The sequence below is a fragment of the Carassius carassius genome, chromosome 6 (assembly GCF_963082965.1).
Source record: "Carassius carassius chromosome 6, fCarCar2.1, whole genome shotgun sequence".
Classification (NCBI taxonomy): domain Eukaryota; kingdom Metazoa; phylum Chordata; class Actinopteri; order Cypriniformes; family Cyprinidae; genus Carassius; species Carassius carassius.
In genome coordinates this window covers 32,382,257-32,410,177 of record NC_081760.1, presented here as the reverse complement: position 1 = coordinate 32,410,177, position 27,921 = coordinate 32,382,257, and the positions used below count along the sequence as shown (strand labels likewise).

At 38.9% G+C, this 27,921-nt stretch overlaps 1 protein-coding gene across 6 annotated transcripts in view; it reads right to left on the bottom strand.

Moving 5' to 3' along the window:
- Nucleotides 1-9,728: 9,728 nt before the first annotated feature.
- Nucleotides 9,729-27,921, bottom strand: part of LOC132142658 (guanine nucleotide exchange factor DBS-like) — a 60,948-nt gene continuing 42,755 nt past the window's right edge. For 5 of the 6 annotated variants that reach the window (XM_059552700.1, XM_059552698.1, XM_059552702.1 and 2 more), the window contains 28 exons: nt 24,423-24,542; nt 24,181-24,297; nt 23,495-23,644; nt 22,497-22,621; nt 21,720-21,834; nt 21,375-21,494; nt 20,994-21,185; nt 20,630-20,821; nt 20,294-20,453; nt 19,722-19,774; nt 19,179-19,258; nt 19,001-19,067; nt 18,778-18,893; nt 18,615-18,684; nt 18,443-18,535; nt 17,791-17,883; nt 17,591-17,716; nt 17,254-17,475; nt 16,882-16,974; nt 16,679-16,757; nt 16,095-16,248; nt 15,647-15,726; nt 15,355-15,408; nt 14,838-14,915; nt 12,389-12,498; nt 12,173-12,285; nt 11,231-11,334; nt 9,729-11,136 (listed from right to left, as the gene is read on the bottom strand). In XM_059552700.1, coding sequence (XP_059408683.1) covers nt 11,057-11,136; nt 11,231-11,334; nt 12,173-12,285; nt 12,389-12,498; nt 14,838-14,915; nt 15,355-15,408; nt 15,647-15,726; nt 16,095-16,248; nt 16,679-16,757; nt 16,882-16,974; nt 17,254-17,475; nt 17,591-17,716; nt 17,791-17,883; nt 18,443-18,535; nt 18,615-18,684; nt 18,778-18,893; nt 19,001-19,067; nt 19,179-19,258; nt 19,722-19,774; nt 20,294-20,453; nt 20,630-20,821; nt 20,994-21,185; nt 21,375-21,494; nt 21,720-21,834; nt 22,497-22,621; nt 23,495-23,644; nt 24,181-24,297; nt 24,423-24,542 — 3,156 coding nt within the window. In that variant the 3' untranslated portion in view covers nt 9,729-11,056. The remainder of the gene's footprint in view (nt 11,137-11,230; nt 11,335-12,172; nt 12,286-12,388; nt 12,499-14,837; nt 14,916-15,354; nt 15,409-15,646; nt 15,727-16,094; nt 16,249-16,678; nt 16,758-16,881; nt 16,975-17,253; nt 17,476-17,590; nt 17,717-17,790; nt 17,884-18,442; nt 18,536-18,614; nt 18,685-18,777; nt 18,894-19,000; nt 19,068-19,178; nt 19,259-19,721; nt 19,775-20,293; nt 20,454-20,629; nt 20,822-20,993; nt 21,186-21,374; nt 21,495-21,719; nt 21,835-22,496; nt 22,622-23,494; nt 23,645-24,180; nt 24,298-24,422; nt 24,543-27,921) is intronic. The other variant, XM_059552699.1, reaches the window with a different exon arrangement.

The following is a 27,921-nucleotide window of genomic DNA, read 5'->3' as shown; positions in this document are numbered from 1 at the left end:
TCATGTCAGTTTTAAGACCCATTTTTTATTATCACTTTTTTATTAATGTTTTACTCTACAGTTGTGCAGTTTTGGGGGGATACTGTAGCTAAACCCCAGCCAGACAATGGTGAAGCTAACTGATATTTCAAAAAGTCTTTATTTTCTTAAACCTTTTTTTCTCCTTGAAACACCGTAAGAGCTAGGACAGATAAATAACATAAAATTAGCTCTTACGAACTCAAACATAGCCAAAGGCCACATTCAACAATATATTGTATATTATATAACAATATATAACAACATTACAAATAGCCATTCATAAAAACCCTTTTATGACATTACCTCAGTCAGTATTAACAATGCTGAAAGGTTTATGTTAGCATAACTTCACATAACATAAGCGGATACACATTTAAACACTTCAAGTCGAATAAATTATCCTACATATTAATGCAAACAAACATTAAACAAACCAAACACAATACCTTGTTCCCGTTCCAGCTAGGTGCTTAATTATACCCTCCTTTTCTTTAGTGTTTTCGACTTCAGAGTGTTTTAGAGCAACATGAGATTTTTTCTCCTTTCCTTCCGTGTGTGCGTCTCTCTAACAAGTCCCACCTTTCTAGATGCAAAATTAACGTTCCACTATGGAGACGGAAATAAAGGACTCGCCACATTAACAGAGGAGACTAATAAAATAAAGTTCGAAAGTAATTATTAATTTACTCTTTCTTTAGAGTTAGTTACACTCCCACCAATCATGAGTGAATAATGGAACGGTACACAGATTACATTAGGCACGAATGATTTTAACTGAAAATTGCCTTCCCTAAGCCGTATAAGAACAAAGACAACTTATGCCAAAGTTGGAAACTTAACTATAACTATGTAATATTATGCGCTATGGAGGGAAGGAGCAGATTTAGTTAGTCTCCAGCAGCAGAACAAGCTTCTGGACTGGGCGCTCAACTTCGGACACCTTGTGAAGACGCTCACCTTTCTTGCCAAGCTTACTGTCACCAAGCTGAATTTTAACTCTCCGTACAAGTCCATCTTTGTCAGTAGTGGTTTCTGAAACTCTACCCAATCTCCACTCATTCCTGTGCACATCCTCTCCTTTCATGATTACAATATCTCCTACTTGTAAATTTCTTCTTGGAGCATGCCAGCGTTGTCTGAGAGCAATGTTGGCAAGGTATTCCTTTCGCCATCGACTCCAGAACTGTTCTGCGAGATATTGAACATGTCTCCACCTTTTCTTGCCATACACATCTTCTCTGACGAATTCACCAGGAGGAGGCAAGGCTTGGACAGATTTCATCGTCAGAAGATGATTAGGGGTGAGTGGTTCGAGGCTATGGGGGTCACTGAGATTGTCAACAGTCAGAGGACGACTATTGACTATAGCCATAGCCTCATAGAAAAAGGCCCGTAGTGAAGCATCATTTAGTCTACCAGAGGAAAGGGCAAGAGTGGACCTTAGAACGCTTCTCACTGTCCTTATTTGTCTTTCCCACACTCCTCCGGCATGGCTAGAATGGGGTGCATTCATGCTGAAGTCGCACTGCTTTTCTGCAAGAAATACAGCCAGACGGTCTGCATCGACTTCCCTTAAAGCTTCTCTAAACTCATTTTTGGCTCCTACGAAGTTGCTTCCTTGATCAGACTTGATCTGACGAACAGCACCACGTATGGCGATGAAACATCGAAGGCCATTTATGAAGGCATTTGTCGACATGTCTTCAAGAACCTCAATATGAACAGCACGGGAACTAAGGCAAGTGAAAAGAAGACCGTACCTTTTGTTCTCTTTTCTTCCTTGTTTTGTAAGGAATGGCCCGAAGCAGTCCATGCCGCAGAAAGTGAAGGGAGGTGATGGCTCCAACCGTTCAGGGGGTAGATCGGCCATCCTTTGCTCTTCCATAGGTTTGCGTTGCCGTCTACAGGTGACACATTGACGAATGTAGGATGCAACTGCCCGGTTGATTCCTGTAATCCAGTAGCCGCTGCGCCTTATTTCATTAATGGTAAGACCTTTACCTTGATGTTTCATCTTCTCGTGGTGATAGGCAATAATCATCCTCGTGATGTGATGATCTTTGGGAATGATTGCAGGGTGCTTGATGAAGTTGGGAAGAGAGGAATTGCACAGCCTCCCTCCCACCCTGAGGACACCGTCGTCGTGGAGAAAAGCGTCAAGAGCATGTAACGGATTGTGATGTGGTAGAGGGATCCCTTTGCTCAGCAGTTTCAACTCTTCTTGATACACATTTTTCTGCAGATCTTTGATTAAGCAATGTTCTGCCTCTTCTCGTTCTGTTACAGTGGTGAGACTGTTTGATCTGTTCTTGCTTATACGCCTGAGAATGCGTGCAACTGCTCGCGTAGCTAGCGACCATGATGAGAACTTAGACAAGCGATCAACTAGGTTCACGCATTCAGTGGTTTTGGTACTGAGCGCTAGAACACTCCTGACCTCTGGATCTCCGACGGTTAACTCTGGTATTTCATCTGTAACCAGCTTTATTTCCTTGTTCCATAGGAACTTGGGCCCAGTGAGCCACGTGGATGACAAAAACTCACTGGCAGTTAAGCCCCGAGAAGCATGGTCAGCAGGATTCTCATTTGTTGGGACATATCGCCACTGTTGTGGGGCTGAGCTGAGCTGAATCTTCTGAACCCGGTTAGCCACAAACGTGTGAAATCGTCGTGCTTCGTTTCTTATATAACCTAAGACCACTTTAGAGTCGGTCCAGAAGAACTCCTCGGCATTAATACATCCCAATTCCTCCTTAAGCATGTTGCTTATCTTCACTGAAACAACTGCTGCTGTTAATTCTAATCTTGGGATGGTTGTGACCTTGGTTGGAGAGACACGTGATTTTCCTACAACTAAGGCACAATGAATATCACCCTCTTCGTTTTGGAGTCGCAGGTATGAGCACTGGCCATAACCCTTCATACTGGCATCAGAAAAGTGATGCAGCTCTGTCTTTGAGACCCTTCCAAATCCAGCAGGTGAGTAGGTACGGGATATGGTGAAATTATCTAAGTGGGCTAGATCACTTCTCCATTGTTCCCATTTTGGGCGAAGCTCGTCAGTGAGAGGATCGTCCCAGCCAGTACCCCGTCTGCACATCTCCTGAAGAATGATCTTCGCTCTGAGGACGACTGGCGCCACAAACCCAAGAGGATCGTACAGAGAAGCCACTGTAGATAAAATGCCGCGTCGAGTTGCAGGCTGTTCTTTGAGGCTGACGTTAAGCCTGAAGCAGTCAGACTCCACATCCCATTGAATCCCGAGAGCTCTCTCAAGTGGCAAATCATCAAATGCGAGATCCATATCCTTCACATTGGTTGCTCGTTCGGATTGTGGTATACTCTCTAATACCTTTCTGTCGTTAGACACAAACTTATGTAGACGGAGACCACCCATGGCACAGAGTTCACGAGCTTCCCTGGCAAGCTGAATAGCATCTTCAGTGTTTTCAACACTTGCGAGCCCATCATCTACATAAAAGTTCCTCATAACAAATCTCGAGCCTTGAGTGTATATGTCACGATTCTCCTTAGCTAGATGTTTCATCCCATAATTTGCACATCCTGGAGAGGAAGCTGCACCGAACAGATGCACTTTCATGCGAAACTCGCTGGGCTGTGAGTTTAAATCTCCTTGCTTCCACCAAAGAAAGCGCAGGAAGTTGCGATCAGCTTCGACCACGTGAAACTGATGGAACATCTTCTGAATGTCGCACATCAATGCAACGGGGTGCTGTCGGAAACGGATGAGAACTCCACTTAAGTTGTTCAACATGTCAGGCCCAGAGAGGAGGTGATCATTCAAGCTTGTTCCTTTGTATCTGGCAGAGCAATCGAACACTACACGAAGTTTATCTGGCTTTTTCGCATGGTGCACACCATGATGGGGAATGTACCATCTCTCGCCTTCACTCCCACCATCCTTGACCTGCTCAGCATCTCCGTTTCCGATGACCTCCTCCATGAACTCAACATAATGCTTCTTATACCTTTCATCCCGTTGCAATTTCCTTTTAAGGTGAAGGAGGCGTGTCATAGCTGAGCCTTTGTTGTCAGGCAAACTGGGTCTGGTTTTGAAGGGCAGAGGCATCTCATAATGGCCATGTATATTTTTCCTTATTCCCTCATCCAGTATGTTGAGGAATTTGATGTCGTCTTGTGACACAATTTTGCTGCCGTCACTGCCATCTTTGAAGTCAGACTCTAAAATGCGAATGACGTCAGTAGGAGTTATCGGAGGTAGCTCCTTAACTGTAATTCTGTGACACAAATGATGTGTGCTCAACGCATCATGGGTCTGTAGTGAGCGCCCTACAATACTCCATCCTAAATCCGTCCTTACAGCGTAGGGTTCCTCGTCTTCTCCTAAAAGGACTTGTCTTGGTGCCATAGCTCTTGAGCAGTTGTAGCCGATCAAAAGACCTACTACACAGTCCTTCAGTGGTTGGATTTCATCCACTATTTCTGCAAGATGACTCCATTGTTTAGCGGTCTCACAAGTGGGAATGTGAGAGCGGTTAACAGGTATGCAGTCCTTTGTATAGGCGACCGGAAGATCAACTTGAACTGCGGAACTATATCCTCTAACACGAAGTCCAGAAACACCTTCGCTTGTGAGCACTGTATCCTTACCACTCATAGTCGTCAACTTCAGTTTCACTGGATACTTGTCAGCATTAAGACCATCACTCACTTCTTGGTCAATAAACGTAGTGTCGCTTTGAGTGTCGAGTAGTGCATAGACAAGTTTCTCAGTCGTTGGATCATTTTTAGATGAAACCCAGACCGGTATCACCATTGATGTGTTGGATGAGCCTTCACCTGCTACACTGAGTGACGTTGCAGCAGCGCCTCGATTTGTCTCTGGTTCTGTTGTAGACCTTTCTCTTTTATAGTTGTCATCATGCAGGGCTGTAGGATGCTTTCCCTTACAGTGGTCACAAAAATGACGATGACGGCATTCTCTCACGCTGTGGCCGGATTTCAGGCATCCATAGCAGAGTTTCTTCTCCCTTATGTAGTTGCGTCGCTCAACCAACACCATCTCAGTGAACTTGGAGCATGCATGAAGCTGGTGTCTATTATCTTGACAAAGAATACATAAAATCTTAACCTTCCTCTGTTCTGACTTATGGTTCTCATTGTCAGTGACTGTTTGAGTGGTAAGAACACTAGCCTTGTTTTTCTTTACGTCTTTGAGATTTCTCTTCTCAGTGATAGAATCTGATAAACGAAGGGCATGAAAGGACGTAATGGGATTGCAGGCAATCTCAGCTTCGTTTGACGTGAATCTAGCAAACTCCTTGAAACTTGGAAATTCTTGATTTTCATTTAGGCTTTGCGTGACTTGTCGGTTCCAGCTTAAAGCTGCCCAGTCTGGTAATTTGTGAACCAGCTTCCGATTCTCCTCCCAGTCATTTAAAATGTCGAGACCCTTGACATAAGGCATGGCATCTTGACAAGCATTTAGAAAATCTGAGAAGCGTCTCAGTCCTTCAGCATCCTTTGATGGAATTCTCGGCCAGTTGGTAAGCTTCTCTCTGAATGCTCTCTGAATGGTGAATGGCTGACCAAAGCGATGGTTCAGTTTGTCCCATGCGTCTTGGTATGCTTCATTGTCATTTCGGTAGAAGTTGCCATCTAAAACCTGCCGTGCTGGGCCACCAACGTATTTTTTCAGGTAATATAGTTTTTCAGCTGGTGTGATTGCCCTTTGATCAATGAGTGAGGTGAATGCTGACTTCCATTCAATAAATTGTATGGGATCGCCATTAAAGACAAATGGCTCAGGAACAGGAAGCCTATTTAAGGCTATGTTGTCTTGAAGGATCTGAGCGAGAGAGGAAATGTCTGTACAACGGGGCGATGCAACTTGAGAGAGGGGCACTGTAGTTACAGGCACATTCTTTGCTTCCATGTTCCTTTCCTTTTTAACATAGTTAGCATCCTTGTGTTCTGTCTCCTTTTCATAGATCCTCAACTTGGCTTGAGCTGCCCGTATCTCTTTCTCTGCCTGCAGTCGCTCCAACTCACGCCTTTGAACCTCTAGAGCCTTGCGTTGTTGTTCCTCTAACTCTCTTATGGATTCCTTTTGCCTTTCTTCCTCTAGCAGCATCTGATAATTTGCTTCTTTCACTGCTAGTTCAGCAGCAGCATCTGCACGTTTTGCTGTCATAACTGAAGTTATGGAGTAGTGGTCAGACTGGCTGTGACTTATAAAAGAAGCCGCGGATCCATAGACAGACTTTGCATAGTCATGGCGGAGCAGTTCATGAAGGCGTTGTCTTTCCTGCTGCTCATCAAACCCGCTTTCATCATCTATAGCTCTGCTGTAGGCAATGTTGATGATTTCTGTGGTCACCGATTCACACGTATCAACTCTTCTTCTTATGTCGGTGGAGGGTGTAGTGAGATTTCGAATTTCATAATAAATGTTCATTACATCTTCTTTATCTTTCTTAAGCTCTTCAATGAGAGGCCAGAGATGACTCTCTGACATATAAGTCTTTAGCTGATCTCTTGCTTTCCGTGTGTGGAGCTTCCATAGCTCGTACATGACATACAGCCTTTTCTCTTTTTTCTTGGCCTCTTCATATTGATGTGCGCGCATCTTCTCTGTAGGATGGCGTGTGCGTTCAGAGCGTCTTGGACCTTCATGAGCATTGTCATCCTTGTTAAGCTTGCCTTGGAGATCAGTTAAACTTTGTTGTTTAGCTTCATTTGTTTCCTTCAGACACGGTCTCTCTGAAGAGTCTACCATTATGTCGGCTTCACCTTGTAAATCTTCATGCTGATAACCAGCCATCTGCTCCTCCACCTCTATCTCATTACCTGACTCTGACATTATCACCTAAAATTTTAAACTCTAACGGCAGAAGACCCCTTAGCAGATGTAATAAAGCCCTCGTTATGAACTGTATGAACATAAAATATCAGAACATCAGTTTAAAGTGGTTAGCACATATGCATTTACATATAGACACTCAAATAACTGTAATAACTGACAGTGTAAATACCACAATAAACAAAGTTATCAAAGTTCTTAAATCCAAAATGCAAGAAATGAAAATGTGAAGACCTCAAAAAACACAGTTAATTAAGTGGATAAACGCAAAGTCCAAAAAATAAAATATAAAAAAATGTCTATGTGTCCTTAATTAGAAAGAGTCCATGTGGATGCACGCAGGCATGAGTGCAAATGTAACCACAGCTTTTTGTTGCTCTCGTTGCTGAGTCGGTAAGTATTAAATGTTCAGTCCAAGAAGCCGTTAATCCGTTGTTCGCCTTATTACTGTACTATAGACTGTATAATAGTGGGTTAATACTCACAGTCCTGCATCAATGTCCGTGAATGAGGCTGTACTTGACCATTGCACCGAATCTGTGAGACCGCTGTCCAACGTAGGTCAGGCGCGAGGCGTGAAGATGCAGCTTGATGCGTCCATGCTGACACGATGTAGCAGAAACTGTAGCCGGCGCTTTGAAGATCCTCCGTGGCCCGTCGTAGACAACACGTCGTCAGTATCGATGCGGGTCAAGCTCTTACTGTAGCTAAACCCCAGCCAGACAATGGTGAAGCTTACTGATATTTCAAAAAGTCTTTATTTTCTTAAACCTTTTTTTTCTCCTTGAAACACCGTAAGAGCTAGGACAGATAAATAACATAAAATTAGCTCTTACGAACTCAAACATAGCCAAAGGCCACATTCAACAATATATTGTATATTATATAACAATATATAACAACATTACAAATAGCCATTCATAAAAACCCTTTTATGACATTACCTCAGTCAGTATTAACAATGCTGAAAGGTTTATGTTAGCATAACTTCACATAACATAAGCGGATACACATTTAAACACTTCAAGTCGAATAAATTATCCTACATATTAATGCAAACAAACATTAAACAAACCAAACACAATACCTTGTTCCCGTTCCAGCTAGGTGCTTAATTATACCCTCCTTTTCTTTAGTGTTTTCGACTTCAGAGTGTTTTAGAGCAACATGAGATTTTTTCTCCTTTCCTTCCGTGTGTGCGTCTCTCTAACAAGTCCCACCTTTCTAGATGCAAAATTAACGTTCCACTATGGAGACGGAAATAAAGGACTCGCCACATTAACAGAGGAGACTAATAAAATAAAGTTCGAAAGTAATTATTAATTTACTCTTTCTTTAGAGTTAGTTACAGATACAGTACAGGCCAAAAGTTTGGAAACATTACTATTTCTAATGTTTTTGAAAAAAGTTTCTTCTGCTTATCAAGCCTGCTTTTATTTGATCAAAAATACAGAAAAAAATGTAATATTGTGATATATTATTACAATTTAAAATAATTTGTTTTCAATTTATTATACTTTAAATTATCATTTATTTCTGTGATGCAAAGCTGAATTTTCAGCATCATTACTCCATTCTTCAGTGTCACATGTGACATCCGGTCTATCACATGATCCTTTAGAAATCATTCTAATATGATGATTTATTATGAGTGTTGGAAACAGTTCTGCTGTAATGTGTGTGTGTGTGTGTGTGTGTGTGTGTGTATATATATGCTAAATCATGAACACAATGACAGGGTGAAATGGGCTGTGATGCATGGGGCGCCAGGTAAAATCTTGCCTAGGGCAGCAAATTGGTCAGGGCCGGCCCTGGCTGCGTGGTGCAGTTAACTCCACATTTGAGCCGCTTTCATCGGAATCCTGCGTGTTGCCAGATGTTGATGTTCATGGACCGCAACTAGTGCTTGTTGGCTTTAAAGCAGGGCACTCTCCTGCATTCTTAACACCCTCAGGTGCACACGAAAGCATTTAGAGTGTCTGTAATGAGCCGATTTCGTGTATGAGTAAAGAAGCCATATGACTGCAACTACTATCATTACAATTTTCATAAAATTCTGAAATTATCGTACATTACGGGATTTTTTTCATTATTGATCGTACATCGTACAGAGGTAAAAATTATCGTACAAATACGATAATTATCGTACGTCTGGCAACACTGAACAGCGGCAGCTCAGCAAAACACTGCTGCCCCCTAACGTCGTACTATACTATAACAATTCTAGTTTCATAATTAAAGTCCCTCTTACAGGAGCCTTTAATACACTGGCTATATACCTACTAAGCTCTGTATCAGTTACTACTTACTTATAAAGCCCTTAATGGTTTAGCTCCTGCGTATCTAACTAGTCTTCTGCTCCAGTCATTTCTGATCATATGCACATGATAATTTTTTGCATGATTTTAACAGCAGCCATGCTCATTTTGGTCTATTTGCTTCTCTTTGTTACTGCTACAGGATGAGAATCTAGGTAACTAGGAATAACACAAGTTTCAGTCTGGATCCAGCCCTTATGCACATCTGAGATTGCTGAACATTTGAGAAGAGAAGACGCCAACCCTCCGAGGACCGGACGATGACGGCAAGCCTGAGCCAACATACAAAACTACCAAAGTTTGATCACAATATATACTCATTGCTGTTAATAGTGTTCACCGTCTGTACATGTCTTTAACTAATTGCATGATTTTCTTTCTGTATCACCTTGACACCACTGATAAGCTTCCCCTAAATGTAATGTAGAAACTTTCATTTTATGTGAAGATGCTTTTCACGATACAAATTGTTGCAAAGTGCTATACAAATAAATGTGAAAAAAGAGATGCTTTTTCCTTGACAAATCTGAGCCAACAAAAGAGGATAAATCATTTCAGTGAAGTTTATTTTACCCTAAGCATTTTAAATCCGTTCATCCCATACATCCTCTTAGATACATATTTACACAGATCCGAGTCTTAATACAGGAAAATATTTTAATTTCAAATGAAAATACAGAGAGATAAACTAACATGCAGCAATGTGCCATATAAAATCTTAAATTAACAATGACTTTTTGTATTGCTGAACATGTTAAAAAGACAGTTATGGGGACAAAACATTTAAGCACAGAAAAGCCTTGGTGATCAAAAATGGCAGAAATCATAGTAGTTTCTTCCTTGATTAAATCTGATTTGAGAAATATTGATATTGATTAACTCTGTCAAGCTTTATCAAGAAATACTTATTTGACAAAAGGTTCTGACCATTAACAGAAGTCTTACAAAAGCTGAATGATTGTTACATGTCAATTATCACTTTCCAGACATTACATTTTGAACGAGCCAAATAAACAATCTGTGGTGACAAAATACATGACAAAAAGTGAATACACTTGGTATGTTGTTACTGGAAAATTATAATAATTGTACACAAATGGTGCAGAACAGTAAAGTCACCAATACTACAAAATACAATGAAATACATTTCATTTAATTTTCATGACAACAACAGTGGTCATAATATACAATATGTATATACGGTTTTAATGAAAAACATGAGATAAAATGTTAAATCTGTACAAATCTTCTTTTACAGGAAATAATTTAAACTATACAGCTGTTTTAGATTAATGCATACAGTGAATAACAGGACTTTTCACCGGGCATAACCTCAAGAATCTTTATCATATAAAACAATTTCATTGTGTTGCTGCTACAAGCTTTAGATGCCAACAAAGTCAGACATTGCAAAAAGACACTGATATTCTCAACGCAAGATCTATAAAACCAGTGGAAGCTCATGTGGTCGTACATTAAAGTTGAATGAGAGTCCTTTTTATGTATATTTAAAGACTTTTAAAACTGCAGGCAGCTTTGATGATAATGCCGACTCGACCAAGAGCCCTTTTCGCTTTTAATCTTTGAGGAAACGCATTTAGACGTGAAACAAACAGCATCACGCTGATACTTTCAAAGTAAAGTCACATTTGAATGGGGAACAGAAGACACTTTTTCTCTCTCTCTTATGGAGGAGGAAAGGTTGAGAAAGTGTGACGCTCTATATAAAATAACCTGAATAGTGCATACTGACTGCAGAGGTCAATTCCTTTCTCGGCTGATGAAGTTAAATACAATACAGTACAGAGACTCGAGGAGCTTCAGTAGAAAGTGCACTGTGTAGAGGCTGTCACAAGGCAGTGGAGCAGCAGCTTCAGGCTTTGATGTCCGAGAAGCTTGTGTAGGTTTCACTGCAGCTGGAGGACGTGCTGAGGTTTCCAGATCCACTGCCTTCTGTGAGAAAACACACATACTTATTTTAGCTAAAATACTCATTCATAATTTGAAGATTTCATGACAGATTTATTGTGTGGTGGATGTGTGTTACCGGAGCTGTAGAGCGATTGAGAAGATTTGGATTCTCCGATGAGAGTGAGCAAGTTTGCAGCAGGGACCCAGCCCTCCTTATTAGTCCGCAGATTATGTACAAACCTGAATCAGCATAAAAACATTCATATATCACACCAGCCTCTGCTTACATTTGCTAATTTGGTCATCTTAAAACAAAAAAAATGTGTTTTTTTGACCTTGCCTGCATGTCAACCTGTTGCTGGGGACTCCCAAAACCAAAATATGAATTTCATAACCCATAATAGGGGCACTTCAAAATGTATAAATTAGAATTTAATAATAGAAATTAAATATTACTATAATGGAATAATATATTTAATAGAAATAAAATAAATCTAACTATATAAACTAACTAACAAACAAAACTTTAAAACTTTTTTTTTTCTTTAAAACTTAAAAAATTTGTTTCCCATCAATAACTATTGATTTTATTTAAGAACAAAGTTCTGGAACACAGAACATATGTTCTGTAATCACAAGATGAATCATGGTCAGTTTATTCAGTATATTATTAAATTAACCATGTGAATTAGAGAGTTTCAGTTTAAGCATAAAAATAAAAAACTGGATATAAAAACTAACTTCGACTAAAACTCAAATAAAAAAATCAAATAAAAATCTCAAAAATAAAGCTGAACACATAAAAATAAAAGCTATTTTAAAACATTAATAAAAACGACAACAGTATATAATTCATACACTGACACAGGACAGTTAGAATTGTTTAGATTGAGCATTTATTTCAATAAGTCGATTCATTAAAAACAGATCCATTGATTTCAATTGCTGATTTATTGAAATTTACAAAAGGATAATCTGCTTATTGAGTCATATTGGTTTGCAATGTGTGACATGACGAGGAGTAAATGGTGACAGAATTGTCATAGTATTTACATAATCCTGAATGTGTGAATCTTACCAGCGTCCATCGTCTCCCTCTCTCACCAGCTGCACTGTGTCTCCACTCTTAACCGTCAGCTCCTGTGGTCCGCTTTTGTCATGGTCAGCAACAACCACGTACCTGCCTGGAGACTACATGCACAAACAAACACCATCAAGTGGGCAAACTAAAGATTTCTGCAAACAAACATGGATGGGACACAAGAAGACATTACGCTGGGCCACAATGACTCACCAGTTTTCTCCCTCCCTCATCCTCAGGATCAGAGTTCATGGGATCCTCGGCACTCGAGTAACCGTCATTCTTATCAGATGTATCCACAGGGTGCAGTGCCTCGGTGAAGTCTTGTGGAAGAGAGGACAAGTGAAACGGATGTGGTGAGATTATGGTGAGAATGAAAGAGAGGGATAAGTGGTGCTCCACAAAGATGGTGTGTATGAGGAAGGTGAAAAAGAGACGGGCTCTGTTTCAAAATCTAGTAAGCCACACAAGCAATAATGCACCACATCAACAAAACTGTTCCTGAAGTAAAACTTGTATACTCTGTGTGTGTGTGTGTGTGTGTGTGTGTGTGTGTGTTTATATATATATTTTTTTTGCAATTTAGTCAACATTACTCTGAGACCATATGATACCTATGTAGGCAGCACACTAAGTTTGGAAACAAATCCAGTGTCTCTTTCTCTCATATCCATTTGAAAAGAGGAACAGCTCCAGGTACTGAGCTAACAGGAAGAGCCTTTTTGAGTTTTATTTTCAGACAGCCACGACTCCAATGGTTTTGATGACAGTATGTTAAGAGGCCATATGGCATTCGCAAATCATACAAAACATGTTTATGGAGAGATACATAAACATTTTTAGATATGAATCAGTGGATAATTATGGAGCCTAAAAGAGTGTTTGGTAGAAAGGGTTCTGTGGTTTTAGAGTCATAAAAGTGAATCCAGAACTATCACCGCAAACCAGCAGAAAGGAACCAAAACCAGACACTCATGCCACGTTAAACGCAAGTGATTCCAAACTAAGGAAAGTGCAAGATGATATTCTTGCACATATTGACACATTCTGGTTTATAAATGTACAAAAGTAGAAATACAGTATTTAGAGAAATAGTTCACCAGAAAATCAAAAAATTCTGTCAGCATTTACTCACCCTCATGTTGTTCCAAAAATGTATGTCTCTTTGTTTTGTGGAAACAAAAGACTTTTCAGTACAATCTTTTCGATGCAATTACTACAAATGGGAACTGAATCTTTCAACTCTGTATAGGGGTGAAAAAGTATAATATAAATGCAAAATTCTCCTAAACAGCTTTGTATGAGAAACTGGTTATTTTACTGAAAATCTTAAGACTGTAGTTGTAGTTATCAGTCCAATTTGTAAATGAATCATTCTTTTGGGTTGGATCTTTTCAAATAAACTGACTGATTTGGTTCACAAACCAGTTGGAATGATTCATTCATGAATCGGATTGAACTGGTCCTCAAGTTCAATTCACTGAATCAAGGATCTGATTGCAATGATTCTCAAGTTAAAATCTCCCCAGAGAGAAAGAAACCGGTCAGTCAATAACAATAACCTTTTTATAAATTTGTATTTTAACTTTATCTTTGAAGCTTGAATGCTTTAGTCACCATTCAGCACAAATACATGTAAAACAGCAACCAGTAAATTGTAGAAAAATTTCTCCATTTGTGTTCCACTGAAGAAAGTCACACAGATTTGGAACAACACGAGTGTGAGTAAATAAAGATGATTCATTTTCAGTGAACTGTTCCTTTAAGAGATTATCTGCTCAGTCTCTCTCATGTAACAATTATAAGATATGAACTGGGCTGGTTTCACATTCTCCCACAGTAAAGAGCAGTTTAGATCGACAGTAGTAACTTATTGAGCAGTTATGTCAAAGAGATGCCATTGTAGCACCATGATTTATCCTGCAAACCACCAATTACAGTGCAATAATATCACACCCCGTGGTCAGTGTTTGCCAGTCTGTTTGGAAGTTCACTGTGAGAAAGCAATAAAGACAAAGTTCATTCCCACACCAGGCATCTAGTTACCTCTCCTTTTAGTCTGCAACAGAATAGAAGCGCTCTGCCATCTCACTCGAGTATTATTAAGAGAGATGTGGGGACCTGCGTCTAAGGGAGAGGCAGCCGATAAGATTTCAAAGACTCCCATCGATTTAGTAACCAACCACCCCACAGATCGCTTTTACTAAAGTCAGTTTGTTTGGAATGTGAAAGATTAAAGGGACAGTCAACACAAAAATGTAAATTCTGTCATCATTTATTCACCTTCATGTTGTTCTAAACCTGTATAAGTTTCTTTTTTTTTTTTTTCTGCAAAAATATATTAAAGAATGTTAGTAGTTAAAGAGTTCCAATTCCCATTGACTTCCATTGCATGGACAAAAAAATACAATGGAAGTCAATGATAATCGAAACTCTTTGGTTATCAAGATTCTTCAAAATATCGAAAATAAGGATGAATACATGATGACTGAATTATCTAACTATGCTTTTAAAGTCTAATATAGAAGGTTTTTTTTTTAATGTAAGCCTATGTATGGAAGATGGAGGTGAAAACAAATTTGTTGAAAATAAATGATTTGGAACGCTGGTCATGGCTGATGCTGGAGGAGGCAAAGCTGGGAGGTTTTAGGGGACAGTGTACCTCTGAAGCCAAACGGTGTAGGATCACTCTTAATCTCATGTCTTTTAGTTTTGTGGTCAGGACTATGGGGGGATGATCCTGGCAGCCATAGCAAAGAGTGAGAAAGAAAAGGATAAGAGGAGAAAAATCAGGAACGAAGAAAGAGAACGTCTATAGGAAAGATTGTTAAATATTCTTCTACAGGATGAAAGCCTCTAAAAGGCAACACGTCTGGTAAAGTCCTACACTGTGTCTTAACCATCTGCAATGTGATAAAATATGATAAAGGTTTTTGGAAATCAAACTGGCCCAAAATCTCACTGCACGTATTAAATAAATATACAGTTATGAGAGTAAGTAAATAAATGCTTTCAATGTGGACAAAGTCTTGTTCCTGGTTGTTACACACCTGGTTAAGGCACAGTAAATAGCACTTAAGAAGTGCTATAATATTCTAAGCTGTTATATTACCAAGCTTGAACTATGATGTTAATCTGCTAGTGTAAACACTCTAGTGTATTCTGAGACTACAGTATACCTGGAGTGCAGAGAGTGACCATGGGTAGTGTTAAGCTTTTCCCACCAGAGGGCTCTGCAGTGGGGTTCAAGCCAAATCTTAGTCTATGTTCTAAGTTAAATATTTGCAATTTATCCAGTGCTAAATGGACTGTGGTTAAATTAATATATTTTTTACGAAACATTTTAAATAAAGCTCTGCTAAACATTCTTTTATCATAATGTTTTTTTAGAACTGCTTAATCAGTGTGCAGTCACCCCGTTTTAAAAGTATGACATATTCTTGTGTAAAGCTGGGAGCCTTCCTGCTGTACCTTTTTGACTCTTGAGGTTACTGAAGCCCTGCAGTGTAAAACGTTTTTTAGCCACTGCAGCTCTCTCAGTGGTGGGACTGGTGACAGTCTCGTCTATTCTCCACAGAGACGGAAAGAAAGAAAGAGGAAGGGGGAATAATGAAAGACGTTACAGGTTTAGTTAAGAAAAAGAAACACGGGAAAATCACAGAAATTCACAGTCTTAGCAGCAAAGGGAAAGACAGCAGCATTCTGAATTGTGGGACGTATTAAGGGAAACATTAGTCTGGGGTTGTTTTCTTTGACTAACTGGTTTCAGATTTGTTGTGTGTAATATCATAAAAACAGACTTTGAACATTTTTTTGACCATAGTGTGTGTAGTAAGAGATATATTGAGAAGGGCTGACTGACCTTTGACCTTGTCATTTTTCAGATGTATGTGTATGTGTATATGTGTATATTGAGAAGATGGCTGTACTGGGATCTGCTGCTGTGGGTTCAGTTTTCTTCTCTTCTCCTTTCTTGAGGGTCTTTGGGTTGGTCTTGAAGGGGCTCTGGTTTAGGCTGGTGCAGGTGGGAGTTAACTGTGAGGTCTGATCTAAGCTCTTCTGCTGGCTCGCCTCTGAAAAACAACATTATATATATAACCTTATATAAACAAAACTGATAAGCGTGTCATTTCTATATTTTCATTGTTTCTGAAAACTCTTATTTGATCAAAAATACAGTTAAAACAGTAATCTAGTAAAACAATTAATAGTTTTTTTTCTATTTTTATGTGTTTTAAAATATAATTTATTCCTGTATTGCAAAGCTGAATTTTCAGAATCATTATTCCAGTCTTAAGTGTCACATGATCCTTCAGAAATCATTCCGATATGTTGATTTGCTGCTCAAGAACGGTTTCTTAGTTATTATTAATGTTGAAAACAGCTTACTTTAACATTATTTACTGATACTATTTATTCATTTAATCCTTGCTGAATAAAAAAATTATTTCTTTCATAAAAATGTTTTTTTTTTTAAATTTTTTTTATAGCAATTCATTTCACCTCTGTAGGCATTTAGTTGTCCAGTTAGAACCTTCCGGATCTCATTCACCCATGCCGTTTTGATCTCTGGTGTCGACGCCTGAAAATAACCAATAAAATGATATAATAAAAATGATATGATATAGTAAACGAATAAAGTGTTGCTTTAAATTATGTACATTCAATGCTATTTAAACAAAAGATATTAAGGACTGTTTTTATACCTGTACAATATACACCTCCTCTCGAGAATTACACCAGATCTCAAACTTTTTGTTGTCTCCTTTCGGGTTTTCAGTAATACCTACAGCACTCATCTGTCAGAAAAAGAAAAAAATTATATATCTCAGAAACCTGATATTCTCCGTCCTTACTTTACATGGAAATATATCCGTTTACCCTGAATGGAACTTAATTTACACAAGATTAAACAAATTAAAAATGCGGATTTTCTGGGTTAGACTAAAGAAAAAATATTAAATATTCCCTGGTAATATCTAACCTATATTAAAACCACTCCACCACATCATCTTGAAGAAGTGGACCCATTTCAATGTCATTCATGAAAAGGAACTACTTTAATATTCAGTACTCACATTGAGTAAGTGTTTGAAGCTGTATGAAGGTGCTTTCTCATAACCCTCTCCGTTCTCCTCTCGTTTCTTACAGAAGAGCAGAGCTTTCTCATGCAGGAACAGGTGTCTCTGCATGGGCTTGAAGCGAGCCAGGTCTTTGACCTTCACGTGACCCTTCTTGTGCTCCGTCCACACGCTGAATGACCCCTGCATCATCAGACGGCCCAGATCACCGAGGTTGCCCTGGAAGCACAGGTCAGAGGTCAACAGCCACTCCAAAGGTGACTTGCATTATTGGAAACTATTTTAATTCAAAGTGAATATTTAATTTCACGGCATGAGTAAACATCATCTTTACTTCATATCCAGTGATGGCGATAAGGTGCATGGAGTCATTCACAGCTTTCAGGATGCCTAGAATAGATGAGAGCGCCTCCTGCAGGTAATGCTCACCCTCACAGCCTTTACTGTACTTCAGCAGTTCCTGATAGAAACACACAGAGCTTACATCAGTGAGAGGTACAAATATGAGTTACAAGTAATCTGAGTCTAGTTTACCTTCAGTAAGAGCTGGTATTTGGTTATTCTCTGCACAGGTTTGAGTAGGTATGAGTCCAAACCAAGCTTATGTTCCAGTTTCTTTTGACACTCCTAAAAACAGTACACATCATTTTTTAATTTTTTTTGATTATTATTATTTTTTAAAATCAGTCAATCATTTCATTATTATTATTATTATTAATAAGGTTTAAAAGTTTGGGTTCTGTAATTTCTTTAAGAAATGAATGTGTTTATTCAGCAAGTGCACATTGAATGCTGTTCTTTAGAACTGAATCCTGAAAAATGATGATGATAATAAATATAATTATAATAAATATGATAGGAATGATTGCTGAAAGATCGTGTTACACGGAAGACTGGAGTAATGGCTGCTGAAAATTAAGCTTTGCCATCATAAGAATAAATTACATTTTAAAATAGATTAAAACAGTACTTTTAAATGGCAATAATACAGTATTTCATAATATTTTTTCATCAAATAAATGCAATAAATAAGAGTCTTCATTGAAATATATATATTTTTTAATTATATTGTATATATCGGGTGTATATATGATCCCCTATAATATAATCCCTAAATTACAGAAAGAAATGTGTACTTATATGTAATGTCTAAGAGCATATCTAGTGTCTTGTAAAGTAAGATGACCTGGAAGAAAGCGCAGTCAGAGCACTGTCTCCATAGAGACTCGGAGCGAGGTTTGTTCTGACAGTACTTCTCATAGATCTGCAGATCCGTCATCTGAGAAACATGAAAAAGATGTTTGCATAATCTATTCAGTGTTAAATCAGAGCAGCACAAGATGTAAAATCTGACTCACTCTCTCTAAGAAACACCGCCCCACAAGCTCAGGATAGTCTGTGTACGCTTCCAGTTCACAAAGAAAAGTCCTGGAGAGGAAATATATGGAAAATAAGAGGCGCTTTAGCTTTATAACACTACACCTGCAGAAGCTAAAGCAAACACATAGAGGGTTCACTCACTTCTTGTGGAACTGGTATATCTCAGGCATGTTGCCAAAGAGGATGTCCTTCTTGTGAAGCAGTGTATTAGGGATGAGATGAGCCATGGCAGGATTGTCCATTTCTGCTCCATAACCCTAAACACAAATTAATCGGTCAAGTCAAAAGAAAAAAAAAAAAAGAAATCTTACACCATAACCAGGACTGATCTGACCTCTAGAGGTGATAGATGTCAGTGACTCACCTCCAGCACACACAGCAGCTCCTCCACATACGCTCGCTCGGTCTCCAGCAGCTCGTTCATCACATGCCTGTAATCAGTGGACATTAATAATACACATTATAAGCAGGGAAACTGACAGAAATTACACAATTATAGCTGATTTTCCTCTAAGTCCATTTGTAATCAGCTCCTGACTGACCGTCTAAGCACAGCAAAGTTCTCCTCTTCATCAGAGACAGACAGGTGTCTGCTGTCCTCATTCTGTAAGGGCATCTCATCCTGCACATATAAACAATTCTGCATTAGTGTCCCGCAAATATGTTCAAACTAACTTTATTAAATCACAAGTACCATAGACAAGTTGGTTTGGTAGAACATTTTTAACCCAACTTTCAAAATTCACTCAAATTAGCTCGAAATTAGAAATAATTCCAATAAATTCCAATACATTGTCAATATGAAAATCATAAAAATTAAGATTAAACAATAATTTTTTTTGACCAATAAAGCATGTTACTAAAGTTTTTCTTTTTGCCAAAAATAGTCATATTGAGACCCATATAACAGAAGATAAATTTGCTTCATCCTGTTATGGTCATTTAAAAACAAGCTTAATTGCAAAAACTGTATATGTTAAGGGACAATGTAGCCACTGTTGCTTTAACTATCAATATCAAAGCAATTGTATAAAAATTATTGCTTATACATCGTATAAAGCACTACCTAAAGTTGAGATACCTACTTTACTGCTGTTTCCATTGATGATATCACCCTCTATAGTCTTCTCCATATCAGCTGGGATAAAAACAGACTTACATTAATAAACTAATAAAATGATATATATTTTGTTATGTAAACTGCTTTTTGAGTCATGCAATGATCCCTGCAGTTCTCTATTATGAACACTAGATGGCAGGAGAGTAAAGTAAGTGACAGGGTCCACTGTATCTGTTGTGCCTGAGTGACCATAAGTAGCTAAAGGCCAGAGCATGTGTATTTGAGTGTGGAGGGGGTTAGGGATGACATTGAGAGGACACAGAGACTACTGTACTGCGGAGGATAGGAGCCACAATTCATGTGATATTCATTTTGTTAGGGGTTAATTCACAATTAATACTGCTAAATAACTTGGATATTTAGATATCTAAGCTGCCCAGTAACTGAGAGCGCAATAGTCCTAAACTTGTGTTGTAATGTAAACGTGAATATATAAGATAAATAAACTTAGCCCAAAATGTTTGTATTATTCAGTAGGATCACAACTAAGCTGGACAACCAACACAACACACAAAAAGTCACGTTTAGGGGGTTAACCTGGAGAAGAGATGGGTGGTTTGATGATGGCCTCAGGACGTGGGGCGACGGACTGCACGGGTCGTGTCTGTTTGGTTGCTAACTTCTTCAGACTGACCCTCCTCTTCTCAAACATTTCCTGCATGGACAGCTGCTTCTGAAACACTTTGTCCATCTGGTCCTGTTTGAGCACAGAGAAAACGTTCATTAAACAAACTAAACTCCCACAAGACATATTTACATTCTCTAAAGCACTTTAAATAATCAATAACTCAATGCATATGAACAGTTATTATCTGTGTGCAATTAAAAATCTATACACACATATTAGGGCCTGGCATTACATTTGTCTTTTACCCTGAAGTCTTGTGTGAGCACTGACTCATAGTCCCTGCAAAGTCCACTCAAATCTGTCAGCTTTTGCTGATTGGCTGTTTCCAAGTAACGTTCAATCTCCTGCAGCGCTGACTCCGCCCCATCCTGTGATTGACACTTATCTACAGTTTGAGATGCTAGCAGGAAGATCCCATCATCACACCATTTAGTTGCCTGGAATAGAAAAAAAAAGTCAGTGATCATCATTAAAGAGGGATTTTAGTCAATGTCTATTAGCTTAGAGAGTTCTTAAACTATAGTTTATTAAGTATATAAAATAGGATGATCTATTTGATGATGAATGTGTCTCTTGTTGAGCAGGAATCAATGCGGGGGCCTACTGCACCTTCTCTAGACATTGGTGTAGCTCCATGCCTTTGATCAGATGTGTTTTCTTGGCCTCCAGGATACCTCTGATCTCCTCGCACACAGCCCGCAACTCAGAGCGTTTGGGCAGGATGGAGTCCACAGCGTAATGAGATGCTTCAATCAGCTGGTCAGCATCACATGCTAGAGCCAGCGCTTGGACCAACACCTCCTACGGACAGAGAGAGAAATATTAATCATTATATTAATCATATATATATATATATATATATATATATATATATATATATATATATATATATATATATATATATATATGTCACTTCATTTTGTATCGGAATAATAAATGTTATAACGTCATTAAAAACATTAAATCATACGTCATCAGGTTAATTCTTACACATGCTCTCTCTTCAAGATTGGTCAGCTCTTTCAGGGTATGTTCAACATGGGCGGGGATAATTCCGACCTCGATGAAGCCTGTTACTCTGTCATACACCATGTCTAAACGAGCTCTTACCTACAACACAGAGAAATATAAAGTGTAAAATATTTAAAAAACTAAAACTAATAAAAATGACAAAAGCACATATCAAAACTACAGTTGAATGAAATGTGAAAATATAAAAATAAAAGCCAGTTCAGCATATTAATACTATAAAAGTACATAAATAAAACAATCTATTTATGCATCCCTACTGAAAATATTTAACATATTTAAGATGCAGCAGTCTGTGTAGCTCACCTCCCTGAAGTTCTGCTCAAAATGCCGCAGTTGTAGACATTGCTCTAGCTTGGCTTGATGTTTATCCCAAAAATCATCAAATGCTGTTTCAGTCTCATCTAACTGACCAAGCAACCTAGAAAGAGAGATATTAATTTTAACGGTGAACTTCTTAAAAATAATACTTCCACCAGACTCATTTACTTTCTTCTGTGGAGAACAAAAAGAGATGTTTAGAAGAATATCCAAGCTGCTCTTTACCATACAGAGAAAGCATACAAAGAGCAGAGACAAACAAGAACAAAACGTATCACAAAAAAAAATAATTTTTTGTTTTTGTTTTGTCATCTGAAACTAAAGATAGCTTCTGAAGTCGATACCAAGTAAAAATCCTGCCTGCTGTTATATCTCTAAAATCTCATGCTGTATGTTTGACAGTACCCATGAATAAAAACCAGACAAACAAATATAGCAGCATCTAGATAAATAAAGGCTGACTGCAGACGCCTGTGGATATTAACATCCAGATCACAGAATGCTGCTTCGCTGAAAGGTCATGTGAGTAGAACTGGATTTCAATACGTTCCTGTTGGTTAATGCTCTTTATATATGTGTGTGTAGATTTGCTGTATAATCTTGACCAGGTGGTTCATCTTGTTGCGTCTCATTGTGCATGCAAAAACACAGCTGCCCAGAAACAGACCAAGGACATGCAACAGTCTGCTACTGTACTGTAACCGTTTGGTATCTCATTTTTGCATTTCAGCACGATAGATGGTATCACACACACACACACACCTCTGAACAGTAGCCAGGTTCTCCAGTTCATCCTGGTTCATGGTGTAATCTGGATCTTTCACCAGCGGCTCATTGATGCTCTCCAGCAAACGTGATCCCTGACAGAGAGCGATCTTCAAGTCCTCCTGCACACACACACACACACAGCGCGACATGAAATAAACATGAATTATGTAAACTTAAGGATTGTTTATAGCTAGTGGCCATGTGAATATCCATGTTAAATTATTTATGATCATACTGGACCCCTTGTTAAGGACTAAACCCTATAATGAAAAATGGTATATTTTATAATCTTTATAACATGCCTGACTCTGACCGCATTTTGAATAATGACTGCCCAAACAATGAAAGAGTTCAGGGCTGAGGCATACAGAGTAATCCAGATAAAACAGGCAGAATATTAAGAACCAGGAAAAACAGGACATGAGAGAACCAGGATAAAAGGGTTGGAACTGCAGCTGTGACACATGCAAGACTTCGCCAAGGGTGACTGAAAACCCCAGGCTTCTAAAGGCAGAGGTAATGAGCAACAGGTGAAAACAATCAGTCGAATGAGCAGTGGGTTATGGGAGATGTAGTCCAGGATAAAGGTATGGGATGGAGTGCCTTCTAGTGGCTATCAAGGGCACTTCAGCTGGCGATTGTGACAAATACAGTGAAAACAGTAATATTGTGAAATATTACAATTTAAAATATTTGACAGTAAAGACATTTATAATGTAAATGTAAAAAAAACATTTCCATTAAAAATTATTTCTGAAGGATCATGTGACACTGAAGACTGGAGTAATGGTTGCTGAAAATTCAGCTTTGCCATCAGGAATAAGTTTCATTTTAAAATACAGTTTTTACTATATTCTTGATCAAATAACTGCAGCCTTGTTCAATATTTTTCTTCCATTTATTTATTTGCCAAGCTGTTTTAACAGGATAATGTACAGTCTAGTACATTATTGTCTACTATGCTGACATGAAGTTTTACTGGGTTTTCTGACCTTCATTTTGTCCTTCTTCTCTGTGTGAACCGTTAGAAGGTTGGACGTGGCCTCAACATCATTGGGCAGCTCTGTCTCCGCCAGCTCTGTCCCAAAAGACTGGAGAGTCTGAGCCGTTTTCTTCACCATCAGAGCAAAACCTTCAATTGCCTACAGGCACAACACAAACCAAGAGACACATATGCCACATCAATCACAAAACAGCAATATTACCTAACACAAACAAATCAACAAATCAGAAACATCCACAAACACTGCAATATAAAACACAGGAGCCACAGATCAATACAGACAAATCAATTACAGATTACTTAAAAGCAAGTACACAAATGGAATGAGAAAAAAAGGCAATTAATTTGCTTGAGGTGAAGACCAATGTCCTCCTGGAAAGCGCGTTTGTTTAATATCAAATTATAATGATGAAGCACCAAGATTTAAGATATGTTTGGCATTTTATAGCATTCTGTCATACTACCATTGAGTATGCAGTATGAATATTGTATTATTAAAATTTCCACTTTCACTAACTACATTTTCAAAATGTGCAGAACAGTAGCATACCGCATATAAGTATATCCCATAATGCAACTTGTACTTTCATTTTCCATCTAACCAGTCCTGTGCCCACTTTTCATTTTTTGTGGTGCACCCATCAGTACCATAGTTAAAAACAGGAGTGTACTCACGGTGCGGTGTGAAATCCATTTCTCATGGCAGTACTCCTGTGTGCCGCCCAGTTCCTGAGTGAGCTGTGTGCGGTCGATGTAACTGTGGAGCTCAGTCACAGAGCTGAGCATGATCAACTACACACACAGTACATAATGTAGGGCATTCTCGTGTCAGCATATAATACAAATCATTACGCTCTTCATTAACCGCATGCCTAAGTATGGGAGTTTGTGCATTGTGTGTGTGTGTGTATACTTACCGGCACTTTCATTTTAAACTCATCCTTGTTAAACCTAAAAAAGAAGTCTGACATTGCCCGCTGGAAGAATGCTGTGGGTCTCAGTACCAGCACCAGCTGCAGGTTACCTGGGAAAGAGCCCTACAAAACACACAAATACATAGAACACTAAGAAAAACATCCAACAGTAGTCAAGGCAAATTAAATCTAACCATTGTTTCCTGAACATTTATAAAATAAAATAAAATAAAATGCTTTTATGGCTCAATTAGCATATTATAATAAGAATATGGAGCTCATTCTCCAGGAGGAAAAACAACTCTATTCAATTTATTCTCCCAATATTTCTCAATAAGATGTTTAAATGCTTAATTTTATGATTAAAGCTCTGTAGTTTTGTTTTTGTTTTTTTGGTGGGGAAAAACATAAAATGCAATGCAGAACAATTACTGAAAGCCTGATTGCATCGCTGATTTTGATTTTGAAATGATACTCCAGTTTTGACATGGTTTTTCTAAAAATTATGCATGAATAATCAAACAAAAGTGTTCGTCTTGAAATATTACTAACAATTTAAAAGTTATTCTTAAATTTCCTTTATAACATTTTTGTAAAAACACCAAAAACACACATGTACCACAACCTGAAAGTGGAAATGGTTTGATTTATAATAAAAGCCCTTTTACTTTCCAAAAAAGTATAAGGTACCAATCAGATGACAGAATGCATGTAGTAGATTGAGTACAACGGGTTTTTGCAAGCAAATTTTGATCACGATAATTTAGAGACCTTCACAATTTGTGCATCAAATATAATGCATTAGGCTTTAAAGGGTTAATACCTAGCTTATGTTAGTGAGCCATTCCATTTGACTGGTACAGCCTCCCTCCCACTGTATGCATTCACACACTCCATCTAATTCTGTTGCCATGACAATTCAGTTCTTTGAGAGACTAGAAAGGCTAACAATGGTCTCACATATGCCTCCCTGAGCTCTTTCTCTCAATGCATGAACACACACACACACACACACACACACACACACACACACACACACACACACACACACAGAGTTCTTATCAAATCAAAAAGATGTCTGGAGATCAATACTGAGCTGTGATGTTTGTGTGGACTGTGGCGTGGGTCTCCTGACAGAAGAAAAAAAATGTATCATTTTAAGGGAAAACTGTTTTTTTATTTCATTGCATCAACATCTCAAAAAAAATGGGAAAAGGCCATTGTAACGATAAAACCTTCATATTCATCCGGAAGAAGGAGGCGGGAACCGGCGGACAATCAAAAACATTTTAATAACAAAATAAACACAAACCAGCGCACCAGCCCCTCACGGACGACTGGTGCGCATAAAATAAAAACCAAAACACAACTAAAAGCCCAGGCCTGGTCCTCTCTCGTCCTTCACTGTCGTCGCTCCAGTTTTATATCCTTCCATCTCCTCCATGGGCCTCGAGACCGGTGGGACGAACAGGTGTAGTTCATCTCCAATCACTCCCCCGGCCTCGCTCCCATGTCCCTCGGCCCCGCCCCACTCGTCACAGCCATGTTTACCACTATGTGGCATCCCCTCTTCTTTTTTATAACAGCCTGCAAACGTCTGGTGACTGAGGAGACAAGTTGCTCAAGTTTAGGAATAGGAATGTTGTCCCATTCTTGTCTAATACAGGCTTCTAGTTGCTCAACTGTCTTAGGTCTTCTTTGTCGCATCTTTCTCTTTATGATGTGCCAAATGCTTTCTATGGGTAAAAGATCTGGACTGCAGGCTGGCCATTTCAGTCCCCGGATCCTTCTTCTACACAGCCATGATGTTGTAATTGATGCAGTATGTGGTCTGGCATTGTCATGTTGGAAAATGCAAGGTCTTCCCTGAAAGAGACGATGTCTGAATGGGAGCATATGTTGTTAAAACTTGGATATACCTTTCAGCATTGATGGTGCCTTTCCAGATGTGTAAGCTGCCCATGCCACACGCACTCATGCAACCCCATACCATCAGAGATGCAGGATTCTGAACTGAGCACTGATAACAACTTGGGTTGTCCTTGTCCTCTTTAGTCCGGATGACATGGCATCCCAGTTTTCCAAAAAGAACTTCAAATTTTGATTTGTCTGGCCACAAAACAGTTTTCCACTTTGCCACAGTCCATTTTAAATGAGCCTTAGCCCAGAGAAAACGCATGCGCTTCTGGATAATGTTTAGATATGGCTTCTTTTTTGACCTATAGAGTTTAAGCCGGCAACGGCGAATGGCACGGTGGATTGTGTTCACCGGCAATGTTTTCTGGAAGTATTCCTGAGCCCATGTTGTGATTTAAAGTACAGTATATATATATATATATATATATATATATATATATATATATATATATATATATATATATATATATATATATATATATACATACACACACACAGTCGTGGCCAAAAGTTTTGAGAATTACATAAATATTAGTTTTCAAAAAGTTTGCTGCTAAACTGCTTTTAGATCTTTGTTTCAGTTGTTTCTGTGATGTACTGAAATATAATTACAAGCACTTCATACGTTTCAAAGGCTTTTATCGACAATTACATGACATTTATGCAAAGAGTCAGTATTTGCAGTGTTGGCCCTTCTTTTTCAGGAACTCTGCAATTCGACTGGGCATGCTCTCAATCAACTTCTGGGCCAAATCCTGACTGATAGCAACCCATTCTTTCATAATCACTTCTTGGAGTTTGTCAGAATTAGTGGGTTTTTGTTTGTCCACCCTCCTCTTGAGGATTGACCACAAGTTCTTTAAGATCTTGGGATTAAGATCTGGGGAGTTTCCAGGCCATGGACCCAAAATTTCTACATTCTGGTCCCCGAGCCACTTAGTTATCACTTTTGCCTTATGGCACGGTGCTCCATCGTGCTGGAAAATGCATTGTTCTTCACCAAACTGTTGTTGGATTGTTGGAAGAAGTTGCTGTTGGAGGGTGTTTTGGTACCATTCTTTATTCATGGCTGTGTTTTTGGGCAGAATTGTGAGTGAGCCCACTCCCTTGGATGAGAAGCAACCCCACACATGAATGGTGTCAGCATGCTTTACTGTTGGCATGACACAGGACTGATGGTAGCACTCACCTTTTCTTCTCCAGACAAGCCTTTTTCCAGATGCCCCAAACAATCGGAAAGGGGCTTTATCTGAGAATATGACTTTACCCCAGTGCTCAGCAGTCCATTCACTATACTTTCTGCAGAAGATCAATCTGTCCCTGATGTTTTTATTGGAGAGAAGTGGCTTCTTTGCTGCCCTTCTTGACACCAGGCCATCTTCCAAAAGTCTTGGCCTCACTGTGCGTGCAGATGCGCTCACACCTGCCTGCTGCCATTCCTGAGCAAGCTCTGCACTGGTGGCACTCCGATCCCGCAGCTGAATCCTCTTTAGGAGACGATCCTGTCACTCTGACCACAGATTTAAAGAGACAAGATGCACAGTAGGGATTTGTCATAAACACTTGAGCCAATCCAAGAATCAAA